Source organism: Babylonia areolata, chromosome 34 (genome assembly GCF_041734735.1).
Source record: "Babylonia areolata isolate BAREFJ2019XMU chromosome 34, ASM4173473v1, whole genome shotgun sequence".
NCBI lineage: Eukaryota > Metazoa > Mollusca > Gastropoda > Neogastropoda > Buccinidae > Babylonia > Babylonia areolata.
This window is the reverse complement of record NC_134909.1, coordinates 19,811,685-19,828,914: the sequence shown is the minus strand read 5'-3', so window position 1 is coordinate 19,828,914 and position 17,230 is coordinate 19,811,685. Positions and strand designations below refer to the sequence as shown.

Sequence of the window (17,230 nt, the reverse complement as noted above, 5' to 3'; positions counted from 1 at the left end):
ACAACAATTTCACGATCGGGGGGGGGAAGTCTCAGAACTCGGCGACAGAGACAAAACACAGGGACCACAAATTACACCCATGACCATTGTCCAAGCTCTATGCGTTTACCAAAAAGATCATCCTGCCATGGAACCTAGGTAGGTTCCATCGCTACATTCCACACAGCACATCATCCACCACGCTGAAAGTTTTGTTTTACAAATCATCTTCAAGCAGTCTGTTCCAGGCACTATCACTGTCTTTGGCCTGTCCAGCTTGTGGAGGTATTGCTCAAGACTACACACTTCAATATGGTGTGGCAAAGAGCTGTCACCTCACTGAGATAAGACAGAGCTAGTTACAGGTCTGGATGTCAGTGAAGGGCTGTCACCTCACTGAGATCAGACAGAGCTAGTTATAGGTCTGGATGTCAGTGAAGGGCTGTCACCTCACTGAGATCAGACAGAGCTAGTTACAGGTCTGGATGTCAGTGAAGGGCTGTCACCTCACTGAGATCAGACAGAGCTTGCAGGTCTGGATGTCAGTGAAGGGCTGTCACCTCACTGAGATCAGACAGAGCTAGTTACAGGTCTGGATGTCAGTGAAGGGCTGTCACCTCACTGAGATAAGACAGAGTTTGTAGGTCAGGATGTCTGAGAAGGGCTGACACTTGACTGAGATGAAACTGAGCTTACAGATCAGAATGTCGGTGAAGGGCTGTCACCTCACCAAGATAAGACATAACTTGCAGGTCTGGATGTCAGTGAAGGGCTGTCACCTCACTCAGATCGGACAGAGCTTGCAGTTTTTGATGTCAGTGAAGGGCTGTCACCTCACTGAGATCAGACAGAGCTTGCAGTTTTTGATGTCAGTGAAGGGCTGTCAGCTCACTGAGATCAGAGCTTACAGGTCTGGATGTCAGTGAGATAAGACAGAACTTACAGGTCTGAGATCAGACAGAGCTTACAGGTCTGGATGTCAGTGAAGGGCTTTCACCTCACTGAGATCAGACAGAACTTACAGGTCAGGATGTCAGTGAGATAAGACAGAACTTACAGGTCTGAGATCAGACAGAGCTTACAGGTCTGGATGTCAGTGAGATAAGACAGCACTTACAGGTCTGGATGTCAGTGAAGGGCTTTCACCTCACTGAGATCAGACAGAGCTTGCAGGTCAGGATGTCAGTGAAGGGCTGTCACCTCACTGAGATCAGGCAGAGCTAGTTACAGGTCAGGATGTCAGTGAAGGGCTGTCACCTCACTGAGATATGACAGAGCTTACAGGTCTGAATGTCAGTGAAAGGCCGTCACCTCACTGAGATATGACAGAACTTGCAGGTCAGGATGTCAGTGAAGGGCTGTCACCTCACTGAGATATGACAGAACTTGCAGGTCAGGATGTCAGTGAAGGGCTGTCACCTCACTGAGATATGACAGAACTTGCAGGTCAGGATGTCAGTGAAGGGCTGTCACCTCACTGAGAAATGACAGAGCTTACAGGTCTGAATGTCAGTGAAAGGCCGTCATCTCACCGAGATAGAGCGTCCAGGTCAGGACGTCAAGTCTCCAGTCTGTATTTCCACTTCTTCCTCTTGGGCTGGCATTACTTTTGATCAGAAAAAAATAATTATACAATTGAAAAAGTACACACAAAAAAGTAGTAACTGCATCCCAAACTGACATCGCACTGATCTCATTTCACCAAGGTTCAGCCAGCGAAGGGTTAACCTGGGCTTTCCCTCGGGGCTCCAGAAAGATGCAAGTCGTATGTAGCAGATCTTCAGAGACCAAGTCGTATGTAGCAGATCTTCAGAGACCAAGTCGTATGTAGCAGACCTTCAGAGACCAAGTCGTATGTAGCAGATCTTCAGAGACCAAGTCGTATGTAGCAGACCTTCAGAGACCAAGTCGTATGTAGCAGACCTTCAGAGACCAAGTCGTATGTAGCAGACCTTCAGAGACCAAGTCGTATGTAGCAGACCTTCAGAGACCCAAGTCGTATGTAGCAGATCTTCAGAGACCCAAGTCGTACGTAGCAGACCTTCAGAGACCAAGTCGTACATAGCAAACCTTCAGAGACCAAAGACATATATCTTATCTATCTGCGCCTCAGTAAGCAAAACACATATCATTTAGGAACAGACAACATCTGCACTTGTTTGAAAGAAAAAACACTGAAAACAAAAGAAAAAAAACACACAAGTGCAAATCTAATGTCTGAAGTCTTTGGAACTCACTACAAGTTTCTGCACCTAATGATTCAATGAGGTTTCAACAGATTTATTATAAAATAAAATTTAAAAAATATATATAAAAAAAAAAAAAAGTATAGTCTCTTTATCAAAATACATCACTAACATTTCTGAACACTGGAAACGTTAAAACATGACTGTGCACCTTTCAGAATACATTGTAATCTCCACACAAAACCCACTCTGGGCTCGGCAAAAACAGGGTTTTTGGTCGCACAGTGTCAAATTCAGGAATTCAATCCACATCAACCTAAACGTCGAAGTTCAACTGATATCGCTTCAACAGGCATCAGTGGTGTTTAGGCAAAAGTTGCTGAATTCCAACCCTGATTGTGATGATGTACACACAAACATATACTTCAAGGACACTCATAGAGCTAGTTACACTCACCCCCCGTGAGTCACTGAATGTTGCCATAAGTGAATGCCAATGCAAAAGGTGAATCACTTTCAGATAACACACAAAAATGCAACGACTTGAAAATTCAATAATGGCGCCTTCAACTCTGGAAAAAAACGCACCCAGAAAATCTTTCATTGAAACATTTCCATAATTCATTCCTAATGCTGGCTTTCAAAACAATATTAAAAAAAAAACACAAAAAAACACCCACCTTCCATGACACTGCTTCCAAACCCAGCCTCAACACTTGTTACCCTTCAAGATACGCCTAAATCTAAGCAATACTGAAGTTTTCAATTTCAAACTTAAAAATTGGCCTGTTCATGATCGCTTCAAAATCAAGTACACTATAAAAAAAAAAAAGCAGTATACAGAGGTTTAAAAAAAAAATTTCAACCTCAACATGAATCTTTTCAACCAAAAACAGTGCTCTACAGATGTTTTCTAATTCAATCTCAATATCATCCCTCATTCAAGAAACTTTTCAGTCAAACTCAACTGAAACACACCTGCATAAACAAAAACAAAAAAATAAACAATGTGGGCTGAGAGCTGACTCAAAAGTTTATGATTACACTGTTCATTCAAAGAATTACTGCACAGATTCCACATTGATAATACCTCCGTTCCGGCTTATCCAGTCAAAACTAGAGCTTCTCACAACACAAGATCACTCTTTTCAACCACACACAGGTCAATGTCACATAAAAGTTACAAACTTCACCCCCTTTCAACCATTTTAAATTGAAACACACCTGCATAAACACACGTGCATGTTCAAGAAAAACGCCTCAGGTTATGGCGGAATTTTACTACCGAACACAGCACAAGATCATTCATTGAAGAAGCGACACATCTGCCCACTATACCCAATATTTCTGAGTTCTTCTTCTTCTTCTTCTTCTGCGTTCACTCGTATACACACGAGTGGGCTTTTACGTGTATGACCGTTTTTACCCCGCCATGTAGGCAGCCATACTCCATTTTCGGGGGTGTGCATGCTGGGGATGTTCTTGTTTCCATAACCCACCGAACGCTGACATGGATTACAGGATCTTTAACGTGCGTATTTGATCTTCTGCTTGCATATACACACGAAGGGGGTTCAGGCACTAGCAGGTCTGCACATATGTTGACCTGGGAGATCGGAAAAATCTCCACCCTTTACCCACCAGGCGCCGTCACCGTGATTCGAACCCGGGACCCTCAGATTGAAAGTCCAACGCTTTAACCACTCGGCTATTGCGCCCGTCGTTTCTGAGTTCAATCTCAAGACTAAACTTTTCGAGTTCAATCTCAAGACAAACTTGTTCTTGGGGTCTATGAACTTGTATACATACGTATAAGAAATGCACCAAAAGGATACTTTTTACAACCAATTCAGTCTCCAGCCACTAGACTAACCACTCAAAAACTGACACATTCACGGTTATACTAATCAATCAATGTCAAGATAAGCTTCTTTTTCTTAGGGTTGACGATCTTGTATGTTCACGAAATGCACCCAAGGATATATCAAATCCTAACACCAACCACAAAACCATTCACTCAAAAACTGACACCCACCCACTATACTGCCGTTTCCATGTTCAATCTCAAGAGAAACTTGTTGCTCTAGGCGCTGATTAACTTTTACATTTAAAAAAAATGTGCCTGAGTTTATAATGAATCAAACCACCAACCACTTAACACCACACATCTACCCACTAAACCAACGTCTTGGGGCTCATCTGCAAGGTGAACTTGCTCCTCTTGGGATTAATGGAATTAAGTTCATTCAAGAAATGCTCCTCATCGTTTACACACTGAATCCGACCATAAGACCATTCACTCCAAAAACTCAACACATCCACCCACAACCCGAAACATGTAGGGCTATACAGACACCTCCACAACACATCCACCCACACCCTGTCACATGTAGGGCTATACCCTGTCACATGTAGGGCTATACAGACACCTCCACAACACATCCACCCACAACCTGTCACATGTAGGGCTATACAGACACCTCCACAACACATCCACCCACAACCTGTCACATGTAGGGCTATACCCTGTCACATGTAGGGCTATACCCTGTCACATGTAGGGCTATACAGACACCTCCACAACACATCCACCCACACCCTGTCACATGTAGGGCTATACAGACATCTCCACAACACATCCACCCACAAGCTGTCACATGTAGGGCTATACCCTGTCACATGTAGGGCTATACAGACACCTCCACAACACATCCACCCACAACCTGTCACATGTAGGGCTATACAGACATCTCCACAACACATCCACCCACACCCTGTCACATGTAGGGCTATACAGACACCTCCACAACACATCCTGTCACATGTAGGGCTATACAGACATCTCCACAACACATCCACCCACAACCTGTCACATGTAGGGCTATACAGACACCTCCACAACACATCCACCCACAACCTGTCACATGTAGGGCTATACAGACACCTCCACAACACATCCACCCACAACCTGTCACATGTAGGGCTATACCCTGTCACATGTAGGGCTATACAGACACCTCCACAACACATCCACCCACAACCTGTCACATGTAGGGCTATACCCTGTCACATGTAGGGCTATACAGACACCTCCACAACACATCCACCCACAACCTGTCACATGTAGGGCTATACAGACACCTCCACAACACATCCACCCACACCCTGTCACATGTAGGGCTATACAGACACCTCCACAACACATCCACCCACACCCTGTCACATGTAGGGCTATACCCTGTCACATGTAGGGCTATACGGACATCTCCAAGTTGAAAGAAGAAATTGTTTTTGGGAACCGATTTCAGTACTTCAGTACATTCAAGAAATGCTCCTCTACGTCACACACTGTATCTAACCACAAGAACAGTCAGTCCCAAAACTGGACACATCCACCCAAAACCCAACACATCCACCGCAATACTGTCATATCTGAGTTCAGGCACAAGATGAACTTGTTGCTCTTGGGGTCAATGAATCAAGTACATTCAACAAATGCTCCTAAACGTAACACATCAAAATTCAACAACATGACCATTCACTCCAAAACTCAACACATTCAGCGCTACACAGACATGTATCTCTGAGTTCAGCAGCAAAACAAACCTCTTGCTCTTGGGATCGATAAGCTTAAGTACGCTCAAGAAATGCACTTCAATGTTACACACCTCCAACCACCAGACGATTCACTCCAAAACCTGACCCAACCAGTGCTATACCCACGTCTCCAAGACATGGCGCAAGACAAACTTGCTGCTCTTGGGACTGAACAACTTGTTGCTTTTCGGGTCGATGAACTTACGTATTGTTCAAGAAACAGTCCTCAACATGACACACCAAAGCCACTCACTCCCGACTCTACCAGTACAATACCAAGGTTCCAGAGACTAGGCGCAAGACAAACTTGCTGCTCTTGGGACTGAACAACTTGTTGCTGTTTGGGTCAATGAACTAACGTAGTAATCAAGAAATGGTCCTCAACATTACACACCAAAACCGCTCACTCCAAACCCCCTCCTGACCCAACCAGCGCTATACCAAGGTTCCAGAGACTAGGCACAAGACAAACTTGCTGCTCTTGGGACTGAACAACTTGTTGCTGTTAGGGTCAATGAACTAACGTACTATTCAAGAAATGGTCCTCAACATTACACACCAAAACCACTCACTCCAAACCCCCTCCTGACCCAACCAGCGCTATACCAAGGTCTCCAGGACAAGATGCAAAAGGAGGAGTTTGTATTATACTCCATGTTTGGTGATACATATACTTACCATGTCAAACTGATGCAAACTAGGCCTATCGGTTTGCTCTGCTTGGCCAAATTTCGCTCGGCTAACAGTGAAAAGACGCCCCTCTTTGCCCGGTCCGCTCTTAGTCAATCAAACGCCTCTAAAAGCTATAAGCGCTGAATCATTTCCTTTGGCCGAGGCTCTCCACGCCATCTTGTCAGGTTTTCGCTCTGTCTCGTCTTACGCTTTTTTTGGCTATTAAGCGTGTTCATTTGGCCTTATTTTGTTGCATGCGGCTTGTCTGTATATTTTTCTTACATCCTGTGTACTCATTTCGACTCGGCCCCCTCGATTCGTTCGTTTTTTCTACCTCTGAGTCGATCCTGTCTTTCCTTTCTCTGTTGGGGAAACTTGTTGCTCTTGGGACTGAACAACTTGTTCCTGTTAGGGTCGAACTTTTGTACTGGTCCTCATCATTACACACCAAAACAACTCCCTCCCAACCCCAAACACAACCAGCGCTATACGGAGGTCTCTGAAACAAGGCGCAAAACAAACTTGTTGCTCTTCGAATTGGTCAGCTGGTTGCTTTTAGGGTTGAAGAACTTACAAATTGTTCCAGAAACAGTCCTCAACATTTCTCACCAAAACCATTCTCTCCAAAAACTTGACACGTCCAGTGCTATGCAGAGGTCTCTGAGATGGGGCCCAGGGCAAACTTGTTGCGACTGAACAACCTGTTGCTGTTAGGGTCAGATGAACCTACATATTGTTCAAGAAATGGTCAACGTTACACACCACTCAACCCCCAAACCCTGCCCCCTCCAGATGAAAAACCAGCGCTATACGGAGGTCTCCGAGTTGAGGCGCAGCACGAAGCGGTTGCTCTTGGGGTCAACCACCTCCTCCGTGACGCTGAAGTGGGGGAGCCGCCGCACGCAGCACATGAGAGAGACCTCGCCGTGACGCAGCCGGAACTGCACCCCCTCCCCCACCTCCCGCACCACGTTGTGCTCGCACACAAGCACCCAGCGGTCCACGGGTCGCGGGTAGTCGCGCTCGCTCATCACCACGGCGCCCTGGGTCAGGTACCTGGCCATGAAGGCGCGGGGGGCCAGGTCGTGGGAGATGCAGGTCGCCAGGTGCGACAGCACGCTCTCCATGGAGTAGCGGGGCTGCTGGCGTGTGATGCGCAGGTACTTCTGCAGGGCCCGCGCCATGGAGGGGAACACCGCCTGGGCCGCTTCCTGGGGGTCCATGGGGATGGCTGGGCCTGGCGGACAGTGATGTGTGGTGTGATATAACATGTGTCACAGCACAGCGTGATATGACATGTTACATTGTGACACAGCACGATATGACATACTACATCGTGACACAGCACAGCACGATATGACATGTTACATCGTGACACAGCACAGCTTGATATGACATGTTACATTGTGACACAGCACAGCATGATATGACATGTTACATCGTGACACAGCACAGCTTGATATGACATGTTACATTGTGACACAGCACAGCACGATATGACATGTTACATCATGCCACAGCACAGCTTGATATGACATGTTACATCGTGACACAGCACAGCATATGACACGTTACATCATGACACAATACAGCTTGATATGACATGTTACATCCTGACACAGCACAGCACGATATGACATGTTACATTGTGACACAGCACAGCATGATATGACATGTTACATCGTGACACAGCACAGCATGATATGACATGTTACATCATGACACAGCACAGCTTGATATGACATGTTACATCGTGACACAGCACAGCATGATATGACATGTTACATTGTGACACAGCACAGCATGATATGACATGTTACATCGTGACACAGCACAGCATGATATGACATGTTACATTGTGACACAGCACAGCATGATATGACATGTTACATCGTGACACAGCACATCATATGACATGTTACATCGTGACACAGCACAGCACGATATGACATGTTACATCGTGACACAGCACAGCGTGATATGACATGTTACATCATGACACAATACAGCATGATATGACATGTTACATTGTGACACAGCACAGCACAATATGACATGTTACATCGTGACACAGCACAGCTTGATATGACATGTTACATCATGCCACAGCACAGCTTGATATGACATGTTACATCGTGACACAGCACAGCATATGACACGTTACATCATGACACAATACAGCTTGATATGACATGTTACATCCTGACACAGCACAGCATGATATGACATGTTACATTGTGACACAGCACAGCATGATATGACATGTTACATCGTGACACAGCACAGCATGATATGACATGTTACATCGTGACACAGCACAGCGTGATATGGCATGTTACATCGTGACACAGCACAGCGTGATATGACATGTTACATCGTGACACAGCACAGCATGATATGACATGTTACATTGTGACACAGCACAGCATGATATGACATGTTACATCGTGACACAGCACAGCATATGACATGTTACATCGTGACACAGCACAGCATGATATGACATGTTACATCGTGACACAGCACAGCGTGATATGACATGTTACATCATGACACAGCACAGCGTGATATGACATGTTACATCATGACACAGCACAGCTTGATATGACATGTTACATCGTGACACAGAACAGCGTGACATGGCACATCACACAGCACAGCATGATTTGACATGTTACATTGTGACACAGCACAGCTATGACATGACATGTCACACTGTGACAACACAGCACAGCGTGATGTGACATGTTACATCATGACATGGCACAGCTATGACATGACATTTCACACTGATACACACAGCACAGTGTGACGTGACACACCATACTGTGACAACACAGTGCAGCGTGATGTGACACATCATACCATGACAACACAGTACAAACTACAATGTGACACAACACGTCATACAGTGACAGCACAGCACAGCGTGACATGACAAGTCACATCATGACACATCACATAACAACACATCATGCCACAACACATCACACAACAGACATTTATCACAACACTACACACACAAACACAGGTAAACACCACAACACATGCACCACACGCAACACCTCACATACCACACCACAACGCATTACACCTTAACACACACGCCACAAACAAATTAATACATCACACCGTAACACATGACACACACACACACCACATCACACCGTAACAGTACACACACACCACACACAAATACATCACACCATAATACACACACCACACACATCATAATTTATCACTCCATAACATATGTATACACACCACACATTACAACACAACACATACAATACACACAGCACATCACACCTGAACACACAACACATCTTACTATAACACACACACACACACACACACACACACACACACACACATATTTCTTATTCTCACCATCTTGGTACATCTTGTTTATAAAAGCAAAATATTACAAACATCCCTCTTTGTTTAAATTAAGTCTGTTAATGTCGTCAAGCAACAGTAAGGACGTTCGTGCTTTTTCCTTGTTTTTGTATAACTTAGGCTTTCAAACTTAGAGAAATAGTCACTTCGTCAAATGAATATAATTATGTTTTGTTATCTGCATTTATGCTTGTTTGTTTATGTTGTCTTATTGAGTTGTATAATGTTCATATTAACCCCTTCACTTGGGGCTGAGGCCTATATGTGAATAAACCATTCCGTTTCTGTTTGGTACACAATGTGTTAAACCACTGTTGATGATCTGAATGCACATGGCTCTAACTGAGAATAACCATACTTATTTCTCATTCAACGTTTCTTTCTCTTTCTCTCCATCATTTTTAATCTGGAACCTTATGCTCCGGAGGTAGTATGACAGTCAGTGGTGTTCAACTGTGACCGTCAGAGCAACAGAGGAGGCAACCACTGTTCCGACTATCTGGGCTGGAACTTGATTACAGTGGAGAGTATCTTGCTCAAGTTACATCCCCGCTCTCTTGGCAAAGAGTGCTACAAGAACAGTTGAAGCTGCGATGGTCCCCAAAGGCCAACCAGTCCCCCCCACACCCACCCCCCAACCCCACAAGGCTGCAGCACTAAGAACCAGTGCAATCTTGCCAAAAAACAAAACATTAACAAATTTAAGTCATCGTCCTTCATGAAAGACTAAGCTGTAAATGAATTCCTATTGCAGTGGAGAAACCATTGATCATACAGCTGTCACTATGCTGTTGACCCAACTAAGATTATGTCTTCTTCTTCTTCTTCTGCGTTCGTGGGCTTCAACTCCCACGTTCACTCGTATGCACACGAGTGGGCTTTTACGTGTATGACCGTTTTTGCCCCCCGCCATGTAGGCAGCCATACTCCGTTTTCGGGGGTGTGCATGCTGGGTATGTTCTTGTTTCCATAACCCACCGAACGCTGACATGGATTACAGGATCTTTAACGTGCGTATTTGATCTTTTGCTTGCATATACACACAAAGGGGGTTCAGGCACTAGCAGGTCTGCACACATGTTGACCTAGGAGATTGGAAAAATCTCCACTCTTTAAACCACCAGGCGCCGTCACCGAGATTCGAACCCGGGACCCTCAGATTGAAAGTCCAACGCTTTAACCATTCGGCTACTGCGCCCGTCTAAGATTATGTCAATTTATGATATAAGCCACCACATACAGACCTTGAGGAGGTAAAGCCCACAGTAAATCCCCACCATAAGGAAAGGTGCGCAGCCTGCTTTCATGGTGGACTTTTCGTCGCTCGCAGAGTGAGAAATAGGTTGACACGGGCAACCCATCACCGTAACTGGCTTCTCTGAGTTTGCACTGCCATTGTTCGGACAACTTTTCGGCAGAGATTATGAATGGATTAGTTCAAATATGTAACGGCAGATATATGTCAAGAAAACTCACTCAAAGTAAACATAGAAGACTAAAGCAAATAATGGATGTAATTATAAAACCAACAAACATATCTTGTAAACTTGCAAAAATTAGTCACCAAAAATGTTCAAAATCCTTTCCTCAGAACAGCGATTTCTACAACAAAACTGCTGCCTTTTGGTGACCTGGAAAAAAAACAAAAAACGGAAATGGAGACGTGCATGCACACGCCGTTCTTACTATAAATAACCAGGGAACCTTCATGAAAATCAGACAAAAGTGGGTGTGCACACTCTCCCTATTACCACCATCACTGACTTACCCTGCTCCTCCTGCAGACGCTTGATGTGGGTGAAGGCCTCCTCGGCCGCCACCAGGAGGCGTGCCCGCCGCTTCCTCACCCTCCTCTCGTACTCCTGCTCATCGTAGAAGCGGTCGTTGTGGCCAGAGTCCCGCCGCCTGGCCGCGGCCGCAAACACGGCCCTGGAGCGGCCCTGGGTGACCGACTGGTTGGGCCCGTTGTTGCTGCCGTCGACATCGTAGACCTTGAAGCCCGTCAGGCTCTGTTTGCCCGGCTTGCGGCCCACCATGTCCAGGTAGGGGTTGTAGGCCGGGAAGTCGCGGTAGTAGTGCTCCAGCATCGTCACCGCCGCCCGCTGGATGGACAGCGCCCCCACGCTGTAGCAGCGGGTCTCCCCGTCCGGGGAGCGCGTGACCCGCACCACGAACTGCGGCTGGAGCTGGCGGATCTCCAGCAGCACCAGGGCCAGGTAGTGCACGAACAGCAGCCCGTCCACCAGGCTGTCGGCGAACTGCACGATGCCGTGGTAGTGCGTGCGCTTCTCCCGTACGATGCGCACCCCGTAGAAAAGCCAGAAGGCGAAGGTCAGCACGAAGACGAGGAAGAGCACGACGGCGCGAAACACGAACACGCGCGGCATGGTGGCCTTGGGCTGGCGGAAGAAGACAGCCAGCGTGCCCAGCATCAGGATCAGCAGCTTGAAGGCGAAGGAGATGAGCAGGCCCTCGCACTCCGGCGCGCACACCTTCACCAGTGCCGAGTCCACCAGCGAGCCGTCGGGCCGCCGCGTCCAGTCCATAATGTCCAGCCGTGGCAGTACCACCATGGCCACAGGGGACAGAAACCCGAACAGCGACAGGATGACGGCCACCGCCGTGCCCATGAAGCGCACGCAGTTGAAGCCGACGCCCGGCGTGAAGTCCTTGGGGAAGGGGTACTTGGTGAGGTCCTCCATGGACATGCCCGTTTCGCTGGTGTTGCCCGTGATGGCCGTCGTGTTGTCCCCCCAGTTGTCATCCTGGGGGATCACCTGGGAAGAATAAACAGGTGCAATTCCACTGGGCCACAGCTCAAATACAAACACCAGTCCATCCCAAATACACACCAACCACCCAACCAATGCTCAAATACAAACACCAGTCCATCCCAAATACACACCAACCACCCAACCAGTGCTCAAATACAAACACCAGTCCATCCCAAATACACACCAACCACCCAACCAATGCTCAAATACAAACACCAGTCCATCCCAAATACACACCAACCACCCAACCAACGCTCAAATACAAGCACCAGTCCATCCCATACTTACACACCAACCACCCGGCGACCGCTCTTCCTCTGTCTATGGGACCTTACAACTTGGAATGATCTCTCCCTCTCTTCTGCTTTGTCAGATCCCTGCACTCAGCTCTTCTCCTTCAAGTCTGTCCTTAAAACAACCCACCTCTTTCTGAAATAGCTCATCCTTTTTACCGTCCTTCAAGTCTGTCCTTAAAACAACCCACCTCTTTCCGAAATAGCTCATCCTATGTTCCGACCTTCAAGTCTGGCCTTAAAACATGCCACCTCTTTCTGAAATAGCTCATCCTTTTTACTGTCCTTCAAGTCTGGCCTTAAAACAACCCACCTCTTTCTGAAAGAGCTCATCCTATGTTCTGACCTTCAAGTCTGGCCTTAAAACATGCCACTTCTTTCCGAAATAGCTCATCCTTTTTACCATCCTTCAAGTCTGGCCTTAAAACAACCCACCTCTTTCCGAAATAGCTCATCCTTTTTACTGTCCTTCAAGCCTGTCCTTAAAACAACCCACCTCTTTCCAAAAAAGTTCATCCTATGTTCCGACCTTCAAGTCTGGCCTTAAAACATGCCACCTCTTTCTGAAATAGCTCATCCTTTTTACCATCCTTCAAGTCTGGCCTTAAAACAACCCACCTCTTTCTGAAATGCCTCGTCATTTTTGACGTCCTTAGTTTCTCAAGCCTTCCATCTACATGTTATTTCATAAGTTTTGTCTCTTTGTTTCATCCCTCCATTTCTGAGTTACCCAACTGAGTGAAGGTTACTTCCATTTACATACTTGTAAGTTTCATCTTTAACCCCCTGTTTCTGAGTTATGCATGAGTGTGAAAGTTACTTCCATTTATGTACTTGTTGTAAGTTTTGTCCTCTCTCTCTGTTTCTGAGAGCTTTAACTTAAGCATGTGTGTGAAAGTTATTTCCATTCATATATACTTGTTGAAAGTTTCATCTTTCTCCGTCTGTTTCAGAGTTATACAAGCATATGAAAGCTGGGTGTGAAAGTGCTTTTGCTTGTCTCCACACATGATTCAGTGCTATATATTATACATTTATTATTATCATCATTACTATCATAATTATCAGTATTATTACTATTGTTATTATCATTCTCGTTCTACACTAATCATCAAAAGTAATGGACCGACAACAGTTAACATCGCAGAATGGACAGGAAAACCGTTTCTGAGACCACAGTTTCTGACAACTGAGTGACAGACCTGGAAGAACCTGGGCTGGGTTGCAAGATGCGATCTTTGCTGCGCTAAGTTTGCTTATTGTTAAGAATATTCCTAACTCCACGGTAAAGTCGATATACGAGGTGATCTTTGCTGCACAAAGTTTGCTTATCGTTAACAATATTCTTAACTCCATGGTTAAGTCAATATAATAGGTGATCTTTGCGGTGCTAAGTTTGCTTATCGTTAAGAATATTCCTAACTCCACGGTTAAGTCAATATAAGAGGTGATCTTTGCTGCGCTAAGTTTGCTTATCCTTAAGAATATTCATAACTCCACGGTTAAGTTAATATACGAGGTGATCTTGCGGCGCTAAGTTTGCTTATCCTTAAGAATATTCCCAACTCCATGGTGAAGTCAATGCAGGACTAAGAGGCGAACTTTGCTGCAGTAAGTTTGCTTATCGTAAAGAATATTCCGAACTCTGTAGTAAAGTCAATATAAGAGGTGATCTTGGCTGTGCTAAGTTTCCTTATCGTTCAAAATATTCCTAATTCCATGGTAAAGTCAATATAAGAGGCGATCTTTGTGGCCCTAAGTTTGCTTATCATTAAGAATATTCCTAACTCCATGGTAAAGTCAATATAAGAGGCGATCTTTGCTGCGCTAAGTTTGCTTATCCTTAAGAATATTCCCAACTCCACGATAAAGTCAATATAAAAGGCAATCTTTGCAGCCCTAAGTTTGCTTATCATTAAGAATATTCCTAACTCCACGGTAAAGTCAATATAAGAGCTGATCTTTGAAGCGCTAAGTTTGCTTATCCTTAAGAATATTCCCAACTCCACAGTAAAGTCAATATACGAGGTGATCTTTGCGGCGCTAAGTTTGCTTATCCTTAAGAATATTCCCAACTCCATGATAGAGTCAATATAAGAGGCGATCTTTGCAGCGCTACGTTTGCTTATAGTTACAAACATTCCTTAACTCCACGGTAAAGTCCATACTATAATTATGCTTAGGAACATTCTTAACTCAGCATTGCAAAGATCGCCGCATGCAACCTGGCCCTGGCCAACAGTTTTGTTTGGTGCTTCAATGACGTTTTCTTATCATCACTATCATCATCATTGTTACCACACCACCTCCGAAAACAGAGTATGGCTGCCTTAACATGGTGGGGGGGGGGGGGGGGGGGGGGGGTAAAAACAGTCATAATACACGTTGGTGGAGGCGGGGTTGGTTGGGGAGGGGGGGGGGGGGTCCAGGGGGTGTTGGTTGGGGAGGGGGGGTTGGTGGAGGGGGGGTTGATTGGGTTGGTTGGGGAGGGAGGTTGGTTGGTGGGGGGGGAGGGTCTGGGGGGGGGGTTGGTTGGGGAGGAGCTCAGCACTGACCTGCACCTCTATCCTCTCCTCCATGGTGCGACTGTCCAGGTCAGACTCGTGCCCGGGCATCTTGATCGTCACTGACCGGTCGTCCCTGTCCCTGTCCCGATCCCCGCGATCCCGGTCGTACCGATCCCGATCCCTCTCCCGCCCGCTGCCATGCCGACTGCCGTGGTGGCCGTGCTGTCGCCCTGACGACGACGACGACCCGTGGTGATGCGAGTGCGAGGTGGACGACGACGATGGGGGTGCCTGGTTGTTGTTGTTGTGGTGGTGGTGGTGGTGTTGGGAGGAATGTGACTGGGATCGCTGCTGTTGTTGTTGGTGGTGTTGTTGTTGTTGGTGTTGGTGTTGGTGTGGGGGGTGGTGGTGGTGGTGGCCGCGGTGGTTGCTGCTCGTGTGGCTGCGGTGCGAGCGCTCCGAGCGGTCACTGCGACCTGACCGCACTGACTCTGCTCCGTCCATCATGACGGAGCAGTGTGGTGGGGGGTAGGAGGGGGGAGGTGGAGGGGGAGATCGGCCGTAGTAGTACGGTCCTGCAACAAAAACAACAAACACACAGCGTCAGAGAACAAAGCTTCAGAAATAGTGACAACATCGACGGGGCGCAATAGCCGAGTGGTTAAAGCGTTGGACTGTCAATCTGAGGGTCCCGGGTTCGAATCACGGTGATGGCGCCTGGTGGGTAAAGGGTGGAGATTTTTACGATCTCCCAGGTCAACATATGTGCAGACCTGCTAGTGCCTGAACCCCCTTCGTGTGTATATGCAAGCAGAAGATCAAATACGCACGTTAAAGATCCTGTAAAACATGTCAGCGTTCGGTAGGTTATGGAAACAAGAACATACCCAGCATGCACACCCCCGAAAACGGAATATGGCTGCCTACATGGCGGGGTAAAAACGGTCATACACGTAAAAGCCCACTCGTGTGCATACGAGTGAACGCAGAAGAAGAAGAAGAAGGTGACAACTTTTTTTTTTTCAATCAATCAATAAACACAAATGTATAAATAAATAAAACAGATACAAACACACACACACACACACGCAAAAAAATGATGGACATCATTACAAAGCGGCTCTGCAACAAACAAAACAGACAGTGTCATAGAACACAGCTTTTAGAAACTGAGGAGGAAAAAAAACCATCTTCCAATCAACAAAAGAAATATACAAGTGTATACAATAAAAAAAAAAATAAAAAAAGTTAAAGAAAAACAATGACAAACTGACAACTTTAACTCTCTCCATACGAACGGCGAAAGAGACGACGTTAACAGCGTTTCACCCCAGTTACCATCATCAAAATATTGCAAGAGGAACGCTCTTATACTGAAGAGGTGAATGCTGACAAAGAATACCACAATTCTGATGACGGAAGCTAAAGGTTGGGTCATTGAGACACCCACTGGACATCCGAGGGGTCTGTGTAGAGGAGAAGAGAGGACTGGCCGTACTGAGTGAGTTAAAGAATGGACAGGGGGAAATCCTTTGGCAGGCAGACAGGCTTTGAGTCTTGACACACTAAGCTGACAGACCTGGAGGAATCTGGTGCACAGTTCTTCTGTAAGATACCCCAATGACTTGAAGAAGAAGAAGAAGAAGAAGAAGAAGAAGAAGGAGAAGAAGGATGAGGAGGAGAAGAAGAAGAAGGAGGAGGAGGAGGAGGAGGAGAATATCCAATGACTTGAAGAAGAAGGAGGAGGAGGAGGAGGATACCCAATGACTTGAAGAAGAAGAAGAAGAAGAAGAAGAAGAAGAAGGAGGAGGAGGAGGAGGAGG

The 17,230-nt window shown here is 46.2% G+C and overlaps 1 protein-coding gene across 1 annotated transcript; it reads right to left on the bottom strand.

Annotated features, from left to right (window-relative positions):
- Positions 1-4,767: 4,767 nt before the first annotated feature.
- LOC143277552 (vang-like protein 2) lies at positions 4,768-15,564 on the bottom strand. The gene is made up of 3 exons (XM_076582433.1): positions 15,456-15,564; positions 11,602-12,610; positions 4,768-7,671 (listed from the first exon to the last, which is right to left on the bottom strand). Exons 1-3 carry the CDS (start codon positions 15,513-15,515, stop codon positions 7,241-7,243), a joined length of 1,500 nt encoding a protein of 499 aa, XP_076438548.1. The 5' UTR covers positions 15,516-15,564; the 3' UTR covers positions 4,768-7,240.
- Positions 15,565-17,230: the final 1,666 nt, after the last annotated feature.

Coding starts and splice junctions, on each gene's coding strand:
- LOC143277552 (XM_076582433.1), bottom strand. CDS start 15,515: ATGCCCGGGCACGAGTCTGACCTGGACAGTCGCACCATGGAGGAGAGG. Junction 12,611..15,455: donor AGGAGAGGATAGAGGTGCAG/GTCAGTGCTGAG, acceptor TATTCTTCCCAG/GTGATCCCCCAGGATGACAA. Junction 7,672..11,601: donor GCGTCTGCAGGAGGAGCAGG/GTAAGTCAGTGA, acceptor ACTGTCCGCCAG/GCCCAGCCATCCCCATGGAC.